Below are 24,988 nucleotides of genomic sequence, written 5' to 3' on the forward strand. Positions count from 1 at the left end.
CATCAATCCTAGTAATTGGTTGATAAACCAGTTAGTAGGTAGGAATGTTACCAAGGCAGGAGTTACAGTGCTTGGATTAGATGTAGTCCCTTTTTACATGTGTGATATGTGTATCCTAAAGATTTATCCCTGGACCTTTGTATGATTTTCCTCAGAATTACTCTCCTGGGCAGATATCATCATCATCATCATCATCATCATCATCATCGAATTTGTATATAAATTTGAAGTTTCCGAACTTGAGATATTGAAAACTACTGCCCAGTTGTGAATGTTCCTTTCTTAGGCAGGGTAATAGAGAGGATGGTGAATGGCCAGCTGAATGTATATCTGTATGAAGCCAATCGTCTGGACTCATTTCAATCTGGTTTGAGGCTTGAATTTGATACTGAAAGAGCCTTGGATGGCCTTATTGATTAACTTTATTGAGAGGCAGGAGGTATGCTACCCTGTTGATTCTCCTAGACCAGCTTGGTGTCTTTTAATACCATTCACTACGGTATCCATCTGGAGGGGCTCAGTTGATTGGGACATTGGGCGGCGGGGGGGGGGGGAGTTTCGGTGGTTTGACTCCTGCCTTCAAGACTTCAACCAGAGGGTGCATTGTGGGACTTCTGCTCTGTCCCCCTGTATCCCACAGGGTTCTGTCTTGTTGCCCATGTTATTTATCATCTATTTCAGGGGTTCTCAAACCGCAGCCCATAGATCACCAGTGGTCCAAGAGCTTCACTCAGGTGGTCCATGTCTGTAGATTTGTGGTTGAAGATGGGAGAGAGCACATCCATTCCACTGAATATCCATATTGGTTTTTAATTAATTCAAACCGTAATACAATATAAGAAATAAAAGAAGCAATACACTTAAAAACCATGCAGCATTTAGCATGGTGGATTATAAATGCTATCACAGGCAGAAAAATCATTAAGTGGTTATTCAGCAACTTTCAAGTGGTCTGGGGGGGGGGGGAGTTTGGGAACCACTTGGATCAGAATAGGTAACAGTGGGAAAGAATGGAAAGAAGTCTGACACACGGCTGTTTAACACTTTATAATAGGGATGGTGAAACTGTGCCTCTCCAGATGTTGTTCAGCTCCAATCAGCCAGAATAGCCAAAGGTCAATGATGATGGTGATTGTACTCCAGCAACTTTTGGAGGGCCATAGGTTCCCCATCCCTGTTTTACAACTCACAATGATGAGAGTGAACAAGTAAGTCTGCATTCCTACTTTCTGCCGCAAGTTATAGCTTGCATTTTGAGATGCGTGTGCTGCAGAAGTGGACAGGACTGACAAGTCTCCCTCCATGCAGCCAGCTCCAGGGGGTGGCAGGATAAGGCACTTGCCCAAACCTCATGACCAGCAAAGCACTTAAAATCCACATGCCAGCATTCAAGAGATGCATAGGTCTGCTTTCAGCATATTAAACTTTGCACTGGAAAGCAGAAGCATGGGACTATTCATGCATCCATTTTCTCCAAAAGTGGAATCCCATGAAGACTCATTCATACAACTCCTTTTGTTAAAATCTGCCCGGGTGCCCTTTTAATTGACATTTTGGGAACTGAACCTGGACCTTCATTCATTGTTGTTGTTGTTTAGTCGTTTAGTCGTGTCCGACTCTTCGTGACTCCATGGACCAGAGCACGCCAGGCACTCCTGTCTTCCACTGCCTTCCGCAGTTTGGTCAGGCTCATGTTTGTAGCTTCGAGAACACTATCCAACCATTTCATCCTCTGTCGTCCCCTTCTCCTTGTGCCCTCCATCTTTCCCAACATCAGGGTCTTTTCCAGGGAGTCTTCTCTTCTCATGAGGTGGCCAAAGTATTGGATCATCAACTTCACGATCTGTCCTTCCAGTGAGCACTCAGGTCTGATTTCCTTAAGAATGGATGCGTTTGATCTTCTTGCAGTCCATGGGACTCTCAAGAGTCTCCTCCAGCACCATAATTCAAAAGCATCAATTCTTCGGCGATCAGCCTTCTTTATGGTCCAGCTCTCACTTCCATACATCACTACTGGGAAAACCATGGCTTTAACTATATGGACCTTTGTTGGTAAGGTGATGTCTCTTCATTCATAGACCTCTCTATTTCAGCATTGTATCAATAACCCCACATTCACCTCATTGGCTAAAGCTGGGTTTGATCTGTTAATTTAATAACAAAGGTGCTGTTGTAAAAATATGCACCCTCTTTGTTGCAGAACATTCAGACTTTAATGTTCTGCTGGATCCTTAGCAGGAAAGAATCTGTTCTCCTGTGACTGGGGAAGAAAGAGTGCAGGGTTGCGTACATACCTTTATCCAAATAAAAGTTCAAATCATCTGGTGATGAGCAAGCCTTTTAGAGCAGAAGTGGACTAGGAAAAAGTCCTGGCAAGACACAACAGCAGATGGATGACCTAATTCTGCCTAAGATTGGATGGGCAGCAGTTATAAGCTCAGCAACAGGATGCCTGAGTTCATAATAAATTCAGTGTCATAAATAAATACACACCCCTTCACTTTACTAAAGGGAGAATTGAAAGTCCTATGGAGAATTGGTTTCTAACTGCTGGCCAAGCTTTTACTGATCTGCTTTCAATATGATTTTTTGGCAATCTTCTCCCAGATGTAGTGACATATCCCAATTTTCCCCAGTAGCAACTTCCAGAGATTAAAAACACATTGCTAATAGCAGGCCACAAGTTCATTTGGGATTTCTGCAACTAAAAAGATGCACCTTGCAGAATCCTTAGAGTGAAGAGCTGGGCATGAAGCATTGAGCGATTCCACAAAGTGAACCTTTGTTGCCAGCTTGAGGCAAGGTGCTTCTAGAAAGCAAACAAATATTCCCATTTTTACATGCCTGCTAATTTTGCTAGATGTAGTGACATATCCCAATTTTCCCCAGTAGCAACTTCCAGAGATTAAAAACACATTGCTAATAGCAGGCCACAAGTTCATTTGGGATTTCTGCAACTAAAAAGATGCACCTTGCAGAATCCTTAGAGTGAAGAGCTGGGCATGAAGCATTGAGCGATTCCACAAAGTGAACCTTTGTTGCCAGCTTGAGGCAAGGTGCTTCTAGAAAGCAAACAAATATTCCCATTTTTACATGCCTGCTAATTTTGCTAGGGGTGGGGATAATTTAAAGAAAAGATGGAGGACCTTTTTCCTATGAAGGTCCATTAACTCATTGGAAAAGGCAACCAGGAGTTGGAACTGCAGGTGGGCACACATCTGATGGAGAGTGGAACGGCAGCCAAAAGTAGTAGAAGTGCATGATATTGCATCGCTCTCTCTGTTATCCCTTGATCTTCCTCTGTGTCACCCCATCTCTCTCTGCTTCCTCACTCCCTTCCATTACTCTGAAGAGCTGGATGATGCTATGGGTTGCATGATGTTTGGTTGTGGGCTGCAGGCTCCCTTCCACACTATGCTGACATAGCAGCCCCTGTGTCTCTGTAACCTTGTGTTTCCTTCTGTTATGATCCTCCTTCCTCTTGGCTGATGCCCAGTGGCAGTGACCATCGTAATTTTCATAGGAAGCTGCCTTATACCAGGCCAGACTATCCATCTATCCAGCCCACCACTGTCTCCTCTGGCTACCAGCATCATTCCCCCAGCATCTCACACCAGAGCCTTTCTTGCCACCTGCTATCTGATCCGCTTGAATAGGAAATGCCAGAGGTTGTACATGGGACCTTCTGCAGTAGCAGCTGGCGGGGTGGCACAGGTTGGGACCCAATGCTCTCCTCACTTCCGATGGTCATAAATGGAGTTGTATTCCAGAAACATCTGGAGGGAGATGGGTTCCCTACCTCTGCCTTAGGCAATCGATGCCCAAACTCTAGCACACCAACCATCACTGTGTTTTTTCTTTATAAAGATTTAGTGCAGTCTTCTGAGTGAAAACTTAGTAAATGACAGCCTTGGGTCTCATTTTTCTTTTTCTTGTGTTTACAGGCATTCTGTCTTTGTAATAAATGAAGACCTGAATGTTTTAAGCTAGCAGATTTTGTGTGTGTGTTTCGGGTGTATTCTTCTCTTGCACATTTTGCTGAGTGTAACAGAATATAATTTAGTCCTTGATGAAGTGCAAGTCAGGCTCCTTCCAAGCCCAGAGTGAGAACAGCATTGCTTTCCTTATCTAAGCGTGACTGTGTATAGGTCCTGTTCTTTTACATAACTATGAATGTTTTGCATTGTAAGGTGCTGTCATAATTCTTTGCAAGCTGAGTGCTTAAACTTTGTGTTGGGAAAATCTCCCCTGCAGTTAAATCATGGGCTCAGACAACTCTTCAGCATAGTAGCAGTATAGCTGTTCATCCTGTTTCCTGACACTGTTGAGGTGGGAACTGAGAGCCACATTAGACAGGATGCTAAATGCACCATTAGCAAGTCCCATTGGTACCAATGGAAGCTTTTTTCTGGGCCTAATAGAAGCATTGGCGAGCGGGGGTGGGATTTTTGTTGGGATGACGGTGAAGCAGGATGTCATGCTGCAGGTGTAGGGTCCCAATTGCAGGAGATACGAACTTTCACCAAAGGACTCGCCAATGAGGGCAGGGTTGCAGATGCAGTATGTTTCAAAGACATTAAGCTCAAACACAGAGATTTAGTCTAGGTTCAAACATGACAGAATCATGCAAGAGTCCAATGTCAACATCACAGGAAGTTCAAGCAAGGTTCAACACTGCATGGTAGGAAGACTAGAACCAGGAACTAGAAGCCAAAGAACAAGGAACAAGGCCTGAAGCCAAAGCTTTTTAACATAATTACATATATAAGTATTTTGTTTTGCACCCCACAAGAAGCCCAACTTCCATTTGGAAACAAAAGTAGCAGGTTTCTAGTCCTCTTGTTGCAGCAATAAAAATTATATACCAGATGGTAAAAACCAAAATGCTGAAGGGCTTGCAGTGGACTAAAAGGGAACTCAATGTATCATTATACATTTTCAGTTTCCACAAAGATTTTGCAGAAGCTGACTTAACCTTTTTCACATTTGAGTGGTTTGATTTTGAAATAGAATGTTGCAGAAATGCAGTCTTTTCACCATCTGCAATTTGGCATCTGCCATGTTGGTTAAAATAATATGCAGGTTATGTTAATTATCAGCAGTCCATCAGCTTGCAAATATATTGTGAATTTGGCACAAATGTGCGAACAAATTTCCTAACCTTGCCTTGTGAAAATAGGTGATCTCCTTTCCCTGCTCTGCTGTGCACTTCAAAACCTGAAGGGATAGCAAAGGAAAATCATCCCCAGAATGGTACTTGGATAGCTCTAAATTAAAATGCAGTATTGAATACCTATAGTTAACTGTGTTCAGCTTAGTTTTAAAACCGTTTACCGTCTTTGTCTCTGGCACCATTCTGGAGAGACTGTTTCAGGGTTTGACGTCTCTGAAGATTAGAAGCCTACTTCTGTCAGGAGACATTAATGTCTCGCCTTGTGGGATAGCTGGAGTGGGTGGATGTGACATTTGCCCTTTTTTACCCGTGAAGATTAGTATGTCCAGTGTCAGAGCTCTTGCATAGTATGCTTGAAATGTGTGTCCAGCGGGAGAATAAGCTATTGCCTTTCAGTCTTAGAAGGTCATTGTCAAGGTGAGCCAAGTCCCCTACGGGTTACCTGAATATATTTGCTGTCAGGCAGCATGAACAGCACCAGCTTGGGCTCTGGAATGACATGATTAGTGACTGCCCTGTAAAATCATTTATCAGCCACTGTCTGGTTTTCTACTGTGGGTTTCAGTCCTTTTCTTGCATGCTCAAACATTTGGTGCATGGAGTGTTGTGCTCTATAACTTTATCATTATGCCGCCCTTATGATAACATAGTGTTTGTAAGTGGACCCTTTGCAACACTTCATGCTTGCTGGCAACTCTTTCTTCTTGCCTCCTGCACTTGGTGTGGTGCTCACCCAGAATTGTGCCATAATCACGATTATGATACTGTGTTGTACCGGATGCTAGTTTGATGGTCTTTTATATTCATGTTATGGTTTAATATTTTACTACACCCTGCCTTGGGGTCACTTACATGAGATCACGTGGGCAAAAATTACATTACATAAATAATCCTTAAACAATACTTTGCTAAACCTGTATGTGGGATTTCGAGACATGTAAATGTTCAGTGATGTTTAATAACCTTTCAGGGGGAATAGCACATAGATCTTGAAAAACCAGTTTTTCCAAGTGGATTTGTTTGAGTTAAACAAGTAAATTAATTAGATATAAAGGTCACAATTCCTCAGGACTTCAGATGGCAGATGTGTGCAGTTTCTTTTATTTCTGTTTGAGGTGACATTTAAGGAGGATAAAGGAAGGCATGCGTGCGAGCACAGACACACGCACCATTTCAGGTCACATTTGATTTTGCTTCCATTACTGTGGCCAACCTCATACTGGTTATAAACTGTTCAGTTGGCCTGAAGTCTGGCTTAAAGAAAGAGAATCACTGCAGGGAGAGCGAGCAGGGGCCCTGAGGTTCCCCACCCACAGTGAGCACATAGAGGGCCGACTAAGCAAGAACACAGGTCATCTGCACACAGTCTAGCCCACTATGGTGAAATGTGTTGCATTACTGTTTAAATTGTAGTGTTTGTTGCATCTAGGCATATAAATTAGCATATGGAAATTTTATTCAGATCTATGACCTCTTTTTTGATTATTCATTTCTTCTTTTTTTGGTGATGTGTAAGGGACGCAGATGGCGCTGTGGGTTAAACCACAGAGCCTAGGACTTACCAATCAGAAGGTCAGCGGTTCGAATCCCTGCGACGGGGTGAGCTCCTGTTGCTTGGTCCCTGCTCCTGCCAACCTAGCAGTTCGAAGGCATACCAGTGCAAGTAGATAAATAGGTACTGCTTCGGCAGGAAGGTAAACGATGTTTCCGTGCACTGCTCTGGTTCGCCAGAAGCGGCTTAGTCATGCTGGCCACATGACCCGGAAGCTGTATGCCGGCTCCCTCAGCCAATAAAGCGAGATGAGCGCCGCAACCCCAGAGTTGGCCACAACTGGACCTAATGGTCAGGGGTCCCTTTACCTTATTAAGTGTATCACACTGGTCCAAAGCAGGCACCAGCGTGTAGACTTCAAGCCAAATGGAGGAGTTATCCATGAGAAGCAATAACTGACAGGAGAACATACAAACTGGGATAGGCTTGCCATTCCTAGCTGGTGGTGCTACACGTCCTTTTTCACATAGAATTACGTGGACAGTTTTGTGTATGTGTGCTTTCATGGTTCTGCAGCTTGCAGCTATGGTGCGGTGCCTCTCTACCCTCCAGAGGAGATTTGGGTGAGGTGTAGGGGGCATGCAGCAGGAGGAGAAGGGGAGAGCCCTGTTGTGAAGGCTAGAGCCCTTTCCCTGGCGGAATGGGTTTGCTGAATAAGATAATATTCTCAGACTGCATTTGTAACATAGATGAATCTGTGCCCTCTTCTGCAGCATAACTTCACTTTAGCTTCTGTCTGTCTGTCCTGGATTTGAGCAACAGTCATTCTATGCCAGCCACCTGCCATTTGCAAAGCAAATGTTGGCTGATTCCAATAATAATAATGGCTGGCTGGCTGGCTGGCTGGCACTTTGAACAGGAGCACTCCACAATGAAACATTTTGTGACAGGTCCCACTTGTCTTGACTAAGTTCCATTGGAAGCTGTGGGTCTTGAGTTAGTTGCAACTGACTTGTCGCATTGGGTTCGGTGGGACTTTTCTAGGACTCATGTTAGCTACATTTGGGCCCAGTGTGGTGTAGTGGTTAAAGTGCTGGATTAGAAGTTGAGAGGCCAGGGTTCAAATCTCCACCCAGTCATGAAGCTTGCTGTGAGACTTTGGACCAACCACAACCTCTACCTCTATTTCTACTGATCTACCTCATAGGGTTGTTGTTGAGATAAAAAAAGGGGGAAAAGGACAGCTTTGGGATTAAAGATGGGTTATTAATTTAAATATATATATATATATATATATATATATATATATATATATATATATTTTCTTTGCAACCAAGACTCTCGTTTGTACAGGAACGGCAAAGTGCTTTCACCTTTAAGTCATGGGGGAGGGGCTTACTGAAACAGTGATTTTTTTGAACTGAAGGTTGTATCTATGGCCGGAATCTTTCTTTTGATGTGGTAATTACCCGGAACAAACACCACCACCATCATCTTTATCATTATTTACCAATGTCAGTTTCATGTCATAAATGCAGTATTTTGTTTGTCTGCCCCCCAGTGGTAAAAATCAGTATTCACTAGGCTGGGTCAAATTCTGCCTTTTGAATTTTTCTGCTTTGCCATTATAATTATTTGCTGTTGTTACATGAGAGTGTACACACATAAACCATGAAATTGCTGCCATAAAATCACTTCACAGTGACTTTACCATGTCAAAAGTTATCATGAGTTTGGGCCTCAGTACCTTGAGAGCAAGCCCTGCAAGCTGTTCCAATAAAAACGGATTTAAATATGTACCTTGAAGTCCATTTTACAATTACAGTGATTGTTGTTGTTTAGTCGTTTAGTCGTGTCCGACTCTTCGTGACCCCATGGACCAGAAGAGTCCCCATGGGCCAGGCACTCCTGTCTTCCACTGCCTCCCACAGTTTGGTCAAACTCATGCTTACAGTGATACCTCGGGTTAAGTACTTAATTCGTCCTTAACCAGAAACTGTTCTTAACCTGAAGCACCACTTTAGCTAATGGGGCCTCCTGCCACTGCTCTGTCGGTGGAGCACGGTTTCTGTTCTCATCCTGAAGCAAAGTTCTTAACCCGAGGTACTATTTCTGGGTTAGCGGAGTCTGTAACCTGAAGCGTATGTAACCTGAAGCGTATGTATCCCAAGGTAACACTGTATTATTTTTAATTAGGTCAGTTGTTTAGCCAGAACAATAAATTAGATTATCCAAAGGGATGGAAGGTTTAGGTGTCTGCTTCTACATATATGTAAAATATCTCTGTGTATATGTGCAATACATGGAAATAGACTCCTACACTTTTGTCACTAGCAGTGCGCATTGGTAATTTGTCTAAAATTTTCATTTGCATTGTTTGGAAAATGAGTCACGTTTCATGCTTTGAAGGCTGTTATTGACTCACTCAGGTTAAGATTGGCAAGTTAATACAAACATGATTGAACAGGATGCAGTTTTATTATATATCAAGGCTTGGGGTTAATTATATTAACACAAAAAGTGCTGTGCTAGATCAGGTCAAATGCCTATCTAGTCCAGCCCTCTGTTCTCACAGTGGCTAAACAGATGCCTCTGGGAGGCCCATAAGTAAGTTCCTTGTGCAATAGCACTCTTGCCACATGAGGTTCAGAGGCATACTATCATTATCATGTCCTCCTTGTAATGTGTGGCATGTAATTATTGTTTTGAGGTGATGGGTGGTGGTTTTTATTTTATTTTAAATCATTGCTTTAATTAAGTTGCATCCAACTAAGTCATTGCACTCGCAAAGCAACTTTGCATCATGCACTTGGACTTCCTCTTACTCTCCTCCCCACTGCTCCTCTAAATCTCTTCCATTCATGCAGTGACTGTATTTGATTCAACCAATGGTATTGGACTTTTGTATGTTCTGGTGAAGAGCAGGTCTTTTATTTATTTCTATACCTATTACATTTATATTCCCACTTTTCCTTCAAGGAGCTTCAGGGTGATCATGCATGACTTTCTTCCTCCCCATTTTATTCTTACAACCACCCTGTAAATTAAATTCTGCAGAGAGGCAATGACTGGCCCAAGGTCACTGGCCCTTCGCGGTTGAGTGGGGATTTAACCCTTGGTCTCCCAGATCCTAGTCCAACACCTTAGCTGCCACGCCAGTGGAACCAATTGGCAGGTTCTCGTGCTGCTCTGCTGATCTCCCAGACCCTCTATGTTCAGAAGCAGTATGCCAAGAAATATCAGTTGCTGGGAACGAACATCAGGTGAGGCCTGCTGCTTTCATGGTCTACTTATGAGCTTCCGAGTAATAGTTAGCTGGCCACTTTGGGAAGCAGTAGAATGACTGCTCATGCTTGTCAAACAAACAGACAAAAACAGAGAAAGGAAAAAAGAGGTCACAGATCTGCATACAATCCCCTATCCTAATTTATATGTGTGTGCAAATGTGGAAAAAATGGCCATCATTTAAACAGAAATACTATACATCTCAGGGTTGTGGGTTCGAGTTCCACGTTGGGCAAAAAGATTCTTGCATTGCATGGGTTTGGACTAGATGGCCCTTGGGATCCCTTCCAACTCTACAGTTCTATGATTGGATATCTCACTATGGTAGAGAAGCCTAAAGCCAGTGCCCTCTTTGTGCCTACTCAGTTTTGCTGTCTATGTGTTGTCAGTGAGCAGCTTTAAGGCTCCTGCTCCTCTCTCTTTTTATGGAGAAAGATAACTGGACTTTGGGTGCATTTGGATGTGGGGAATCTGGCGCTAGTTTTCCTGATTGTAACGCTAGGACTTATGTCCTATTTTCTGACGTCCCTTTCACACTGCAGTACCTGTTATGCTATGGAAGTGGGGTTTTTTGACTGACGTGTTGCCCTATATTTTGTTCATACCAGTGGGTGTGGCTTGACACAGCAATAGATGTCATTGGGCAATGCTCGTGCCTGATTCTGTTTCCACATGAAAACAGCAGGAAATAACTGTATGCTGGTATACTGTTCCAAATTCCATCACTTTACTACCACAGTTTTCTAGGGTAAGGGGGCTGCACATTGATTTTTTTCCTGGAATCAAATAGCACAGAAATGAAGGTTAACATGCGCTATATTCTGTTAGTTTTTTGGGAGTGGCTTTTACATTGTGTGAAAGCTCAAATCTAATGTGGAAATTACCTGCTTGGGAAATGTCAGGGAAATGAAATAAATTGCTGCGTGAATGCAGTCTTGGACCAGACAGAGAACTGTGAAGTAGGACACACAGGATGTTAGGCTTGGCAGACATTTGGCCTGACTGTGCAGGGCTTTTCTTACTTTCTTTTGAGAAATCCATAGGTCAGAATAATTTGCCAGCGTACATTTGCATGGTCTGGTTATGTCAGTTGTCATCTGTCCATTTTCTCCCAAAAGGAAACATGGAGAGAACGCAAGGCATGGCGTGATGCTGTGAAAACAGCCTATTTTTCCTTCCCCAGCCTCTTTTTTAAAAAATGTTTTTTTTAATGGTTATTTTTAAAATGTGGGAACCAGGCATTTTGGTTCCCATGAGCCTTTTTTTAAAGGGCAAACGAAGAATCTAAATCCATTCTGTACCATGATGCAGAAATCTGTGGGTTTTATAGTTCTTTTCTACCTTACGTGCGCTCCGTTTCCATAGAGACTCTATAAATAGAATAAACTTTAAATCATGATGGCCCAAAGCAGCAATTCAATACAGTAGGATTTCCCCCCCTTTCTTTCTGGTAATCCTTTTCACAGGTGAAAATCAGTAAGACGTTCTGATTCTTAAAGTCTGTTGGCTGATGAGGAAAGCTTGAACCTCTTTGCCCTTCACCTGTGCAACTTTAGTGGCTAGTAAATTATTCCTAACTTTTAATGAGAAGAAAGGAGGCCTAATGATTTGGGTACTAGTGGGAGTTGAGTGACTTGAGGCTAGTTTGCAGAAAACTACACATTAAATGTTCTTCACTTTTGATTAAACCGTGGGGTGCTGATGTGAGGCTTCCAGGAACCATGAGATCAAGTTGATGTTTGGGAAATGAATGTTTCTGCCCCTTCTCTGATACTTCAGTGGAGCTTAAAATAGGGTTCAGGCATAGAGAATGCAAAAAACATGGAAGGTTCAAGGTTCTTGTGTTGGTATGCAAAGGGCTGAAAAACGAGTCCAGGCTCTTAAGCACTTCCTGAGCCCTTATTTCCCAGCAGAATTCTTGAGATCATCCAGAGGAGTGCTGTTAGTTGTGCCGTGTGTTCCAGAAGCCCAACTGGCCTCAAGTGGCTATCAGGCATGTAGTGTCACTAGTTCCCTGTTGTGGAATACAGTACTCCTCCTGCAGTCATTTGGCAGGCATTCTCACCTTTGGCTTTCAGGCATCTCTAGAAGACTTTTAAAAAAGCAGACAGGCCTATTCAGTTGTTTAAAATGTCTCTTGATTAGCCAGTCATTTTAATGATTGCCCTACTGATGTTTTGTATAAATGCTTTTATTAACAAATAGATAAGCCACCCCCCCAAAAAAAAAAAAATCCAAGGAGGGAGAGGCTCCTGAGAGAGGAAGTCCCTGGGTGGGACTGTGCAGAAAGAACTGACCCAGACTAAGTCCTTAACATGTCTAGTTAGGAGGACCACATAGCTGGTCATTAGAAAAGACCTCCGTCTGAGACTGTAGAGAGCTATTGCCAGTCAGAATAAGCATTACTAGGCAAGATGGACCAATAGTCTGATCTGCTATATGGTGGATAGCTTTGTGGCAAGATGAGTTTTGCATTCATAGGCAAACCAGAACACAGGTGGGCTGAAGATCCTTTGTGGTCTGGTTTGGATTTATTAGATATTTGTTCCCTACCACTTGCCCCATGTCGTGCCCCTGTTGTGACATGGAGCACACAAGCCTTGAAAAAGCAAGGTGACGTCCAGAGGAGCAATTTTTTTCAACAGTGCCTTGACATCTAAATCCACCCCCTTTTTGAAAGTTAGTAAAGGTAAAGGGACCCCTAACTGTTAAGTTCAGTTGCGGACGACTCTGGGGTCGCAGCGCTCATCTCGCTTTACTGGCCGAGGGAGCCAGCATACAGCTTCTGGGTCATGTGGCCAGCATGACTAAGCCGCTTATGTGAACCAGAGCTGTGCACAGAAATGCCGTTTACCTTCCTGCCGGAGTGGTACCTGTTTATCTACTTGCACTGTGACGTGCTTTCGAACTGCTAGGTTGGCAGGAGCAGGGACCGAGCAACAGGAGCTCACCCCGTCACGGGGATTCGAACCGCTGACCTTCTGATCAGCAAGCCCTAGGCTCTGTGGTTTAAAAGGCTTTGAAAGGGAAGGCCTCGGGCCTGCAGCCTGACATCTCTCCAAGAGTTTTTTTAACCAGTGCATAGGCTGCACTGAATGTGAGATCCTTGGAGGTGAATATGCTGCTCTTTTATTAGAATTGGGCCCAGTTGTTTCTGCTTCAGGGGCTTCGTTCTGTTTGCTTTGATGGAATGTGATGGAAGCTTGCACTTCTCATGCCAAGTTTCACCTGCATGGTGGCCCTGATCCCACAAGAAAGCCCTGGTCTCAGGTCAGCTGCTATTCTTGCACCAGCAGTGGACTTTTGAATTTTCAGCTGTTTTCCCAATACAAAATCATTAATTTAATTAGAAGAGAGTGCTGATGCAGACTCCTTGTCAGTGGGCTGCTTAGATCACTTTTCTAAATGCTCTTCAAACTGCAGCTCCTGTAGGGTCACCGTTTGTCATGTTTTTCAAAAGAACTCAGCATTGTTGGGCTTGTTACATATTAATGATTTCACATAACCAAGCTCAGTCTGGTTTATTAATAATGAAAGAGCATTACAGGTTAATCTTTCTGCAAGAAAAATAAAACAAGATAAGAAGTAATGTATGGCCAAATACCATGTTCTCCTGGGAGAGCAGAATGTACAGAATGTCCTTGTTGTCATCCTTCAGGAGATCTGATCCCATAATTAGAGATGCATACAAATGAAAATAGAAAATTTCCCACATAGTTTGTTTATGAAAAACATAATCTTTTAATTATGTTTGCATCCACTAACATTAGGTAAGTCCTTTCTTTTATGACCATGGACAACATGTAACATGGATTGGAAATACCTTTTATTTCATCCCCTAGGGATCCTTGTTCAATACAGTGGTACCCCGCAAGACGAACGCCTCGCAAGACGGAAAACCCGCTAGACAAAAGGGTTTTCCGTTTTGGAGGCGCTTCGCAAGACGAAGTTCCCTATGGGCTTCCTTCGCAAGACGAAAGCCCATAGGGAAATCTCCGGGACAGCGGGGAAGCGCCTCCGCTGTCGCCCGCCAGCATTTTAAAAAGCCCCGGGACAGCGGGGGACTTCTCCGCTGTCCGGGGCGATCTTAAAATGCTGGCGGGCGGGATCGAAGCCTCCGCTGTCGCCCGCCAGCATTTTAAAAAGCCCCGGGACAGCGGGGGACTTCTCCGCTGTCGGGGCAATCTTAAAATGCTGGCGGGCGGGATCGAAGCCTCCGCTGTCGCCCGCCAGCATTTTAAAAAGCCCCGGGACAGCGGGGGACTTCTCCGCTGTCGGGGCGATCTTAAAATGCTGGCGGGCGGGAGCGAAGCCTCCGCTGTCGCCCGCCAGCATTTTAAAAAGCCCCGGGACAGTGGGGAACTTCTCCGCTGTCGGGGCGATCTTAAAATGCTGGCGTGCGGGAGCGAAGCCTCCGCTGTCGCCCGCCAGCATTTTAAAAAGCCCCGAGACAGCGGGGAACTTCTCCGCTGTCGGGGCGATCTTAAAATGCTGGCGTGCGGGAGCGAAGCCTCCGCTGTCGCCCAGCAGCATTTTAAAAAGCCCCGGGACAGCGGGGAACTTCTCCGCTGTCGGGGCGATCTTAAAATGCTGGCGTGCGGGAGCGAAGCCTCCGCTGTCGCCCAGCAGCATTTTAAAAAGCCCCGGGACAGCGGGGAACTTCTCCGCTGTCGGGGCGATCTTAAAATGCTGGCGGGCGGGAGCGAAGCCTCCGCTGTCGCCCGCCAGCATTTTAAAAAGCCCCGGGACAGCGGGGAACTTCTCCGCTGTCGGGGCGATCTTAAAATGCTGGCGGGCGGGAGCAAAGCCTCTGCTGTCGCCCGCCAGCATTTTAAAAAGCCCCGGGACAGCGGGGGACTTCTCCGCTGTCGGGGCGATCTTAAAATGCTGGCGGGCGGGATCGAAGCCTCCGCTGTCGCCCGCCAGCATTTTAAAAAGCCCCGGGACAGCGGGGGACTTCTCCGCTGTCGGGGCGATCTTAAAATGCTGGCGGGCGGGAGCGAAGCCTCCGCTGTCGCCCGCCAGCATTTTAAAAAGCCCCGGGACAGCGGGGGACTTCTCCGCTGTCCGGGGCGATCTTAAAATGCTGGCGGGCGGGAGCGAAGCCTCCGCTGTCGCCCGCCAGCATTTTAAAAAGCCCCGGGACAGCGGGGGACTTCTCCGCTGTTCCGGGGCAATTTAAAAGCCCCGGACCATGCCCCGATGCCGGGCGGCGGACGGGAATGCCTCCCCCCACCGCCCGCCATCGGGACCATGCCCTGATGCCGGTGGACGGGCGGGAATGCCTCCCCCCGCCGCCCGCCATCGGGACCATGCCCCGATGCCGGGGGCGGGGCCGCGAAGCCTGGGCGCGCTGATCTCAGCGCGCCCAGGCTTCGGCATGCCGGCAACTTTCCGCAAGCTGCGGCAGCGCTGCCGCTGCTTGCGGAGAGGTCCGCGAACCCTGGGCGGACATCTTTTGAAGGCAGGGGGGGAGCAAAGACTTTTGCCCCCCACCAGCCTTCAGAAGAGGTCCTGGACCTCTTCTGAAGGCCAGCGGGGGGCAAAAGTCTTTGCTCCCCCCTGCCTGCCTTCCCGGGAGAGCGGAGAAACGCAGCACGTTTCTCCGCTGTCCCGGAGGGCTTTTGAATGCAGGCGGGGGGAGCAAAGACTTTCGGCCCCCCCAGCCTTCAGAAGAGGTCGGGGGACAGACTGTCCCCGGACCTGGTCTGAAGGCGGTTTCCCTAGGAACGCATTAATTGATTTTCAATGCATTCCTATGGGAAACCGTGCATCGCAAGACGAAAAACTCGCAAGACGAAGAGACTTGCGGAACGAATTAATTTCGTCTTGCGAGGCACCACTGTACATAGGAAAAACTTTTATCTACATTCCATGCATAACCAAACCATGCCCCATAAGCACCACAGACTAATGAATGGGTTCGAAGCAGCCCAGGTTCTGGGAGTTGCAGGCTGGGAGCAGGCTCCACCACACACTTCTCTTCCACAGATCCACTTATTTACCATATGGATTAAACACGCACAGATATGGGATGATGTGGTGGGAAATTCGTCCTCTGCTCCAAAAATAGCAACAAGCTCATTTGAAATGGCAACTGACACAAGTTGCCACCCAGCGGTCTTTCTAGGGGACAATCTGTTGTTTAATTGCTTTGATATGTTGCAAGATATGGCAGGATCAACACTTTCCTGCTCCTGACTTCCAGCTTCCTTGGAAAGTTTATGTGGCTCTTTCATTCCAGCTTGAAGCAATGTCCCAAAAGGAAGTTTGTTCTCCTTATAAGCAAACTTTTATACACACACACACATATATACATACATATATATATATATATATATATATGTGTGTGTGTGTGTGTGTGTGTGTATACACACCCACCCATATATATATATATATATATATATATATATATATATATAAATTTTTTGCTGCATAGGCGATAAATGCCTTGGACTTTTGTAGCCTAGATTTTAATACAGTACAGTGGTACCTCGGGATGTAAACGTGATCCTTTCCGGAGCCCTGTTCGCATCCCGAAGCGAACGTAATCCGTGTCCGCGCATCTGCAGGTCACATTTCGGCGCTTCGGCGTATGCGCGTGACGTCATTTTGACGGTCTGCGTGTGCGCGCACGGCGAAACCCGGAAGTAACGCGCTCCATTACTTCCGGGTCACCGTGGAGCGCAACTCGAATTTGCCTAACCAGAAGCGTATTCATCCCGAGGTATGACTGTAATAGCCAAATCTGATTCTCTCAAGATGTTGTTAGGCCACAAATCCCATCAGCCTCAGCCAGCAAGGCCGATGGTCAGGGATGATGGGAGTTGCAGTCCAACAACATCTGCAGGGCACCACATTGGCTATCCAGGGTGTAAGACCAGCATTTTGCCCCTTGTTCTGGCATTCTTTCCTGTCTCATATTACTTGGATTGTGGAGGAAACCCGAGTGGGCCACAGCCAAGACTTTTAGCTACTAAAGCCGCATAAACTCTGAAGAAAGGAAAATCTCCTATTCCGTTTTCAATGATGATTTAATGAAGGAAGCTTTGGCCACCTCATGAGAAGAGAAGACTCCCTGGAGAAGACACTGATGCTGGGAAAGATGGAGGGCACAAGGAGAAGGGCGCGACAGAGGACGAGATGGTTGGATAGTGTTTTCGAGGTTACCAGCATGAGTTTGACCAAACTGCGGGAAGTAGTGGAGGACAGAGGTGCCTGGCGTGTTCTGGTCCATGGGGTCACGAAGAGTCGGACACGACTAAACGACTAAACAACAACAACAATGGTTTGCTTTTGCATTTATACATGAAATTTGGTTACATTGCCTGTAGCTTCTATAAGATGCATCTGGTTAGGCTTGACTTGAGTAACTGTAACCATAGTTTGCCTTGTGGTTTGGCAAAAGCAGCAGAGCATCCAGCTCTCTTCTAGACTTTCTTCTCTGTCTCCCTCAGTCTAGTGAAGCTGTGACTTTGGCAAAAGCTTGTGCCGCCTCACGGGACTCCTTAAAAAGAGAGTTTGCAGGACAAAGGGGCAGGAGTTAATATCTATAGCTGGCAGGTTCAGTTGGGAGGGAGTATATCTTGTTAAAGCATATTTAAAAGGCCAGGAAGAAAAGCACCTGCTATGCAGAATGCTTTTGCAAATTGAAGAGTTGTCAGCAAAAAGTGTGGAAGCGACCATAGGACACCTGCCACACCAGTCACGGTTAGGGTGCAGGTCAGGGGCAAAGAACCTGTGGCCCTCCAGATGATGCTGTATTCCCATTAGCCCCTGCTAGGATGGCCAGTGTTCGGGGATAGTGGGAGCTGTAGCCCAGCAACATTTGGAGGGCCGCAAAACTTCTCCACCTCTGCTGCAGATCTTAATGCAATATAGTGATCACCTTTAAAACATCCAGTTGTGACAATGGATAGGGCGTACTATGCCAGGCTTTGATTGTTGCATAGGAATGATGAATAATCCTGATGTTTAGCACCCTTTCCACCCCTTAAGAAATATGTCTCGGGGAGGGGGGGCACACACACAACATTATCACAATTGTCACTGTGCTATTAAATGGTATCAATGTGATCTCTCAGCCTTCCAGTCGCTAGATATTGTACAACCATCATAATGCTTACCCTACATTGCTCACATCCATTGCCTCCTGCCCTGGCAAAAGTGCTCTGACAATGGTTCTTGCTGGATGCTAGCTGACGTGGGATCTTTTGGGAGGCATGGGGGAGCAGTAAGTGTGTATAAGTGTGTACTGGTGGTGCATTGTGACAAATGGTGGTGGTGGTGGAACCCTAGGGGTTAATCAATGCTGAGAGTGCTGGATCCCTAGGTTCATGGTCATGAAATGCAAAATATTGTACTCCAGATTGTTATGTGTGGGTGAGCCTGGACTTCAAAAACGCTACACCAGTTCGTAACAACAGAAGATGCAGCTGCAGGATTGTGGCAATATTGCGAGCTAATTTTTCCATCTGTGTTCTGTGCCGTCTGTGTTATGTAAGAGAAGCCCTGTGTAGCCCCTGTGCTCCCAATGCTTTTGTCTCTCTTCTCCATGCAGAAGATACAACAGCTGTCTGAGGGATCTATGTTTGGCCATGGCCTTAAGCATCTTTTCCATAGCCGCAGACGGTCCCGGGAACGGGAGCACCATAACTCCCAGGAGTCATCACAGCAGCAGCAGCACCAGCAGCACCATGGCATGTCTGACCACGACTCCCCAGACGAAAAAGAACGTTCCCCTGAGATGCACCGTGTCTCCTATGCCATGTCTCTCCACGATCTTCCGGCTCGGCCCACTGCCTTCAACAGGGTGTTGCAGCAGATCCGCTCCCGTCCTTCCATCAAGAGGGGAACCAGCTTGCACAGCGGCAGTCGGCGAGCCAAGAGTGGCTCCCTGGAACCCCAGAAAATCAGCCCGCACCTTGTCCGCAAGGCCCCCCAAGATAGCAGCCTGACAGCAATACTGCACCAACACCAAGGCCGGCCAAGATCTTCATCCACCACTGACACCGCTCTCCTTATGGCCGAGGGTGGGACCGTATACCTCCTGGCAGAAGAGTCTGACTGCCTCGCTGACAAGGTAAGACTGAAGGTCCAGAAGTATGAGGTGTCCAGTAACTGGGAAACCCATTTCACTTCATAGTATTCTATGTTCCTGTTGCCCGCCTCTTTGATAGGGAATTCAAGGCCCTGGAATCCAGTGAGTTTCAACATCTGTCTTTATCTAACAAGGTTTATCTAACTTGGCAGGGTTGCTTGGTGCCACCTGTGGGGTTTGTGAGAAGCACATAGGAATGGGTGAATCTGTCAATTTCAGGTTCTTTGGGTTTTCATTTTTCTAATTTTTAGTTCACACTTCCACATCAGTTTGTGATATTTTTTTTTTGTCTTCATGAAAATTCAGCAGCATTTTAGTGTGAATTTCTCCAAACATACACATTTGTGTGTGTGCAGTTTTGCCTAATATACCCATTTTTGCTGGGCAATTTTACCTCATAGAATGCATTTTGTATATGTTTCTTGGCTGGAGGGCTGCATGACATACTTTGGAGAACTGCTAATTTTGATGGATGGCAGTGTTTTGGTTTTCATGTTGTTTCAGCAAGTGCAAATTACATAGGTCCAGCTTTAAATGAAAACTAAATAAAATTTATCACCAGAAGCTCCTCCATGCTAAAGAGAGATGCAGCATCCATCAGATGCACCTAAAATAAATCGGGTGGAATTCATATCAAAAGGCTAAACCTTAGTTAGCTGAGCTTGGCCAGCATTGCTACAAATTAGCCTTCTGAAATTATTATGGTATTGCCAATTATCTCCATATGTCTGCTTGCCTGTCCTTTCATTAACAGAGTGTGAAAAGTTCTGTCATTCCCTAGATTAGGGTGGGCAGAGTTCAGGGCTGTAGGATGAGCTTTGTTTTTTAGCCAAACCCCACAATTTACTAGTCAGAACCAGCTGCAAAAGACATAGTTGGAATTCTATGCCTCTGAGCGCCTCCTGAGACTAGGAATTTATTTTTGGTACCAGATCTGAATTGAGCTCACAGTCCTTTAGGGCAAAATCCACTTTTGCTTATTAGCGGATTTTCATTGCAGCCGCCCAATTTAGGTAGGAAAAGTTGATTTGTTGTTAAACAGTTGGGAGTCATAAATGTTTTTTCTCAATCTACTACAAATCACCTAGAAAACTACCAGTAGATCCCAATCTACCTTCTGCCTGTGCCTACTGTAGATTATCTAAAAAAGACTGGATTCTAGTCTGCATAGCACTTCAGACCTCTCCCTGCAAAATTCACATTTATTGTGACCACAGAATTTTAGATTTCTATGTTGATTATTCAGTATTCCACTAAGACAGGGATGGGGACCATTTGGCCCTCCAGATGTTGTTGCATTCCATCTCCCATCAGCCCCAGTTGGCATGGTCAATGATCAGGGATGATGGGAGTTGTAGTCCAACAACAGTTGCAGACCCAAGTTTGAGAAACATTGAATTCTAGAGGGCCACAGATTCTCCATCCTGGCACCAAGGCTGCTATGACAGTGAGTCCCTGGATGCAGAGTCTTACCTTCATTGAATGAAAAAAGAACAGCTGAGAATGGTGAACAGTTGACTTGGATTCTGAGCCTAGGCAGTTGCCCTATATCTAGACTGCACCATTTAATGCTAATTCCTTGCACAAAGAAAAATAGCATATTAGGGAGAAGGGTAAACTAGAATCCTCCATGATACCTAGCTTTCTATGTGGAGGGCATTTAATGCATGGACATTCATTTATGTGAGTCTGTTTCTGTATTTCCACATAGATTGGGCTGGCTGTTATCAGGAAGGATGTAGCGATCACAGATTGCCCACTCTTGTAGCACATTGTGACTATGCTGTTAATGTCAGACATCAGGGCAACTGCTTAATCTATGGATGTGGACTTGCAGGCCTACAAAGGAACATTGCATGTCCTACATTGTTTCCTACTTGCTGGTTTTCATGTTGTCTATTTTTAGCATTATGCTTCCTTCCTTCCTTGCAGTAGGCTTGCTTTATGAATGACCTCACTAGTTGGCATCATGGTCAGTCATGCTGCCATTTGATGACCTAGAATGATATCCAGTAAGTCCATGAAATCTTTGTCATCTGCTGAAAGTGGATGATATCATTATAGCTGTGGGTTTTCAGAATCTGGTCATTTAATGAAAATTCAAGTCAAGACCAACTTGGAGTGGGAGCAACAACTTTAGCAGTTGTTCTACACCATGGGTAGGCAAACTAAGGCCTGGGGGCTGGATCCGGCCCAATCGCCTTCGAAATCTGGTCCGCGGATGGGAATCAGCGTGTTTTTACATGAGTAGAATGTGTGCTTTTATTTAAAATGCATCTCTGGGTTATTTGTGGGACATAGGAATTTGTTCATTTCCCCCCTCCAAAATATAGTATGGCCCCCACAAGGTCTGAGGGACATTGGTCCGGTCCCCTGCTGAAAATGTTTGCTGACCCCTGTACAAACATACACACACACACACACACACACAGAGAGAGAGAGAGAGATCTCAAAAGTTTTCTGCCTGGCCTTGACAGCTGTTGTTGCAGGTAGTGCCTGATTCTGATTCTTTCAGCAGGTTTTTTTGTGATTGCTGCAAACTCACAAATTCAGGAAGCTTTGGTCTTGCTCTGGATCATCTTCATTTTGCCTTAGTGATGATTTCATGTAGTTAAAACTGATTGGCTGAATAATGCTACCGCATCATCCCTCTCATTATGTGATCCCTGATTGGCTGTGATTGCCCATATGACTTTTTTGATAACTATGAAGCAGTAGCAGAAACAATGGAAGGCACAGGATTTTAAAAAACTGAATATTTGAACCATTTGCAGGGTTTTTTCTGTCTCTGTGAAAGCAGTTTCCAAGCCAGTAATCACGAAACATTTGGCACTGCTCTAATTAACTTCCCCCTTTATATAGATGTTGACAACATTACCACTACCACTGAACACTATGATTAAAATAAAGTAAAAATATTTAAAATATGCAATTACAGAATTAACTGAATTAACAGTGTATAGCGTCAGCCCATTGTGACATGTAACCTGGTACCAAAAGACAAACCCCCTAAAAAAGAGTGCACCAGAAAGCCCTAGATCTTTCTTGTCCCATTCTTGTCCCATTTTATGTGCATAAGACGAAGACTCCAATTTTTTTCTGCAGGTTCAGGAACAGAAATCTCAAAATGTTTACCATTTCTAACAGTAGCAAAATTATCTCCTGTCCTTATCTTCCTGCCTAAGAATCACAGTATTAAATAATGTCGCACATGACCTTACTGAGAATCTGGTTAGACAAGGTCTTGCTCTGGGGCTTAGAGCTTGGAGCTGAGCTCTTGTCATGGAGTTAGTTGAGAACTTCCAATGGGACAAGGATTCCAATGGGACAAGCTTAACCACCAGGCCCATGCACAGCTTGCCTGAGATCCAGAGTTGGAATAGAATAAAGTCATAAACTCAAACAAAAAGGTACCCAGTCCCTGGCAGGGCCCCCCAATCAGCTTGGCCCTCCAAGTCCCAGGGCAAGTGTACCTGGCTGAGCCCCCCTCTCACTTCTGCATGGGCTCGACAGCCATAAAGCCAAGCTATCCTGAGCATCTTTGCAAAGTTTCTCTTTTGGCCAGAACAACACTGAGAGATATGAAACAGCAATTACCCATACCTGTGAGCTGAATTTTAATGCTGCGTAAGCAGCCCATCTTTACTGAGCAAACGTGTTGTTTTGGGTGCCTGGAAGATGCCTGGGCACGTCTCTGGGTGAAATGAAGGTGGCGGATGTGACTGTGAATATTTTCAGTGAGGGGATTTGGGGGAGTTTGTGAGGAGCTTTGCAAATCCTAAGTAAGGGCTTTTGCAGCTGCTAAGACCTTTCCGCTAGGAGAACAATAAATTGCCTGGTTCCTTTGGGGTCAGCGGGATCAGGCTAATTCCATACTGAAGTCTTGGTATTTTCTTGTCGCTCTGTACATGCACTGTTTGTTGCTCTGTAGACAATATTTCCTATCAAGCAACTGCAAGTAGTAATCAAAGTGGAGGTCATGGATACAGCTGCTTCTCATAAGACAGGATCTTGAACATTGCTTGGAAGATCATGCAAGCATTGCCCCTTGCACATTTGCCAGATGGAAATGTACATTGAAGGGGGGCTGGGATAGTGTTGGGTGAATTCCAATCCCTCACATTATTTTTAGACCATTCTGAAGTCTGGGTCCTGTTGCTGTACCTGTGACATATGAGAACTCTGCTGTTGAGACTTGGCTTCTTTTTTAAAATGATGGCAGTATCAAGAGTGCCTCACCCCCAAACACTCCTCTGGCATCCCAAATCCCCTTCTGCTGCTCTCTCTGATTTATAGTGTATAAATTTATTGTGTGTATGTGTGGGTGTCTGTACACATTAGTGTATGGTGGGGTAACTGGCTGCTGCTTATATGCTTACCTGACATACGCTTAGACCTTTATTGTTGTTTTGATCATATGTACATAGTTACAGCACCTGCACTGTGCAAAAGAGGTACAGTCACATGTGTACTGATGCGTGCGCATGCACAAATGCACACACACACAATCAAATGAGAGACAATATTTCATAGGTGGCAGGGGAACTACCTTTTCATAAATAGGCCAAAAAGTAGATGCCTTGGGTGAGAGCATTGGACCACACAGCCATCAGTACTTCATTGTGACTTGTTAGTAAGGGCAGTGGGTGGAATACTCAGGGGTTTTCTTTTTCAGCCTGCCAAAGGTATTGGATCATTGGAACAAAGTTAATGCCAAGTGGTACAGTTTTAAGGTTTCTTTTTTTAAAAAATTGATTTTGGCCAGCAAGCTAGCCAGCTTGCAGGCAGCTACCATTTACCTTCTCCATTTGGCAGCTCCCTTCTGCCTTCTGCCTTTGACTATGAGTGCTGTCATTTCAAAATGATAAGGGGCTCCTCTGGATGTTTCTCTTACCAGCTATAGGATCCCAGGTTTTAAGTCCCCCTTCTCTGAAGACAACATCCTCCAAATCGTTTAGCAGAGGTATCCTGATACCTTTTCCCCGCCCCTCTTTGGGCTGCCAGAGAACATATCCCTTCTCAGTGTCAGAAATAGAACCGATAAAGTCTTGGTCCTCAATTCTCTCTTGCTTTGTATCTTACAAAACCAACAGCTGTGTCTCCCTGTAGACTGAGAGAGTGAGTATCGGGACTGGAGAGCTGCAGGCTCCTGCCAAAATGAATCTGAGCTTGGAATGACATCAAGGGTGCCAGCTTGCTTATTTGCCTGGGAGGGTTAGAGATAAGTGAGAGCTGCAATTTTAGCTGATTGCTTTAAAGATGGAAAGCCAGTTGCCTGGCAGAGAGAAACACACACACCAGGATTATTACTGTTGTTGCTGCCGCTGCCGCTGATTGCTATTGATGCATTAGGCAGGCATTCCAGACAGGCTCAGAGACTTAATGTGTGATGCTCCTGTGTTCCAGTAGTGTCTTGTCATGGTTACAGTGCTTTGTACAGGCTTATAGGCACATGGGTGCTTTTTAATGACCTATGCAGGGATACTCCCTTCCCCTCAATGACTTATGGTCTATCCTCTATGCAGAGCAATTGTGGAAGTATTTGGTACTTGCTAGGTTGACTGACTGATTGATTACATTTATATCCCACCTTTTCTCCAAGGAGCTCAAGGTGGCATATATAGTTCTCATTTTAACCTTACAACAGTCCTGTGAGGTAGGTAAGGCTGAGAGGCAGTGACTGGCCCCAGTGTAATAAAAATGTACCACTGAGCTATGGTCTTGGCCCTCTAAAACATGCCGTATTTTTCCCTCTATAAGATGCACCAGACCACAAGACGCACCTAGTTTTTGGAGGAGGAAAACAAGAAAAAAAATAATATTCTGAATCTCAGAAGCCAGAACAGCAAGAGGGATTGCTGCCCAGTGAAAGCAGCAATCCCTCTTGCTGTTCTGGCTTCTGTGATAGCTGCACAGCCTGCATTCGCTCCATAAGACG

The 24,988-nt window shown here is 45.2% G+C and overlaps 1 protein-coding gene across 2 annotated transcripts in view; it reads left to right on the forward strand.

Moving 5' to 3' along the window:
• The window catches only part of TMCC2 (transmembrane and coiled-coil domain family 2), a 93,085-nt gene that overhangs the window by 5,960 nt on the left and 62,137 nt on the right, over nucleotides 1-24,988 (forward strand). For both annotated transcript variants that reach the window (XM_028734310.2, XM_028734311.2), the window contains exon 3: nucleotides 18,511-19,032. In XM_028734310.2, the coding sequence (XP_028590143.2) occupies nucleotides 18,511-19,032 (522 nt within the window). The remainder of the gene's footprint in view (nucleotides 1-18,510; nucleotides 19,033-24,988) is intronic.

Source organism: Podarcis muralis, chromosome 5 (genome assembly GCF_964188315.1).
Source record: "Podarcis muralis chromosome 5, rPodMur119.hap1.1, whole genome shotgun sequence".
Taxonomy (NCBI): domain Eukaryota; kingdom Metazoa; phylum Chordata; class Lepidosauria; order Squamata; family Lacertidae; genus Podarcis; species Podarcis muralis.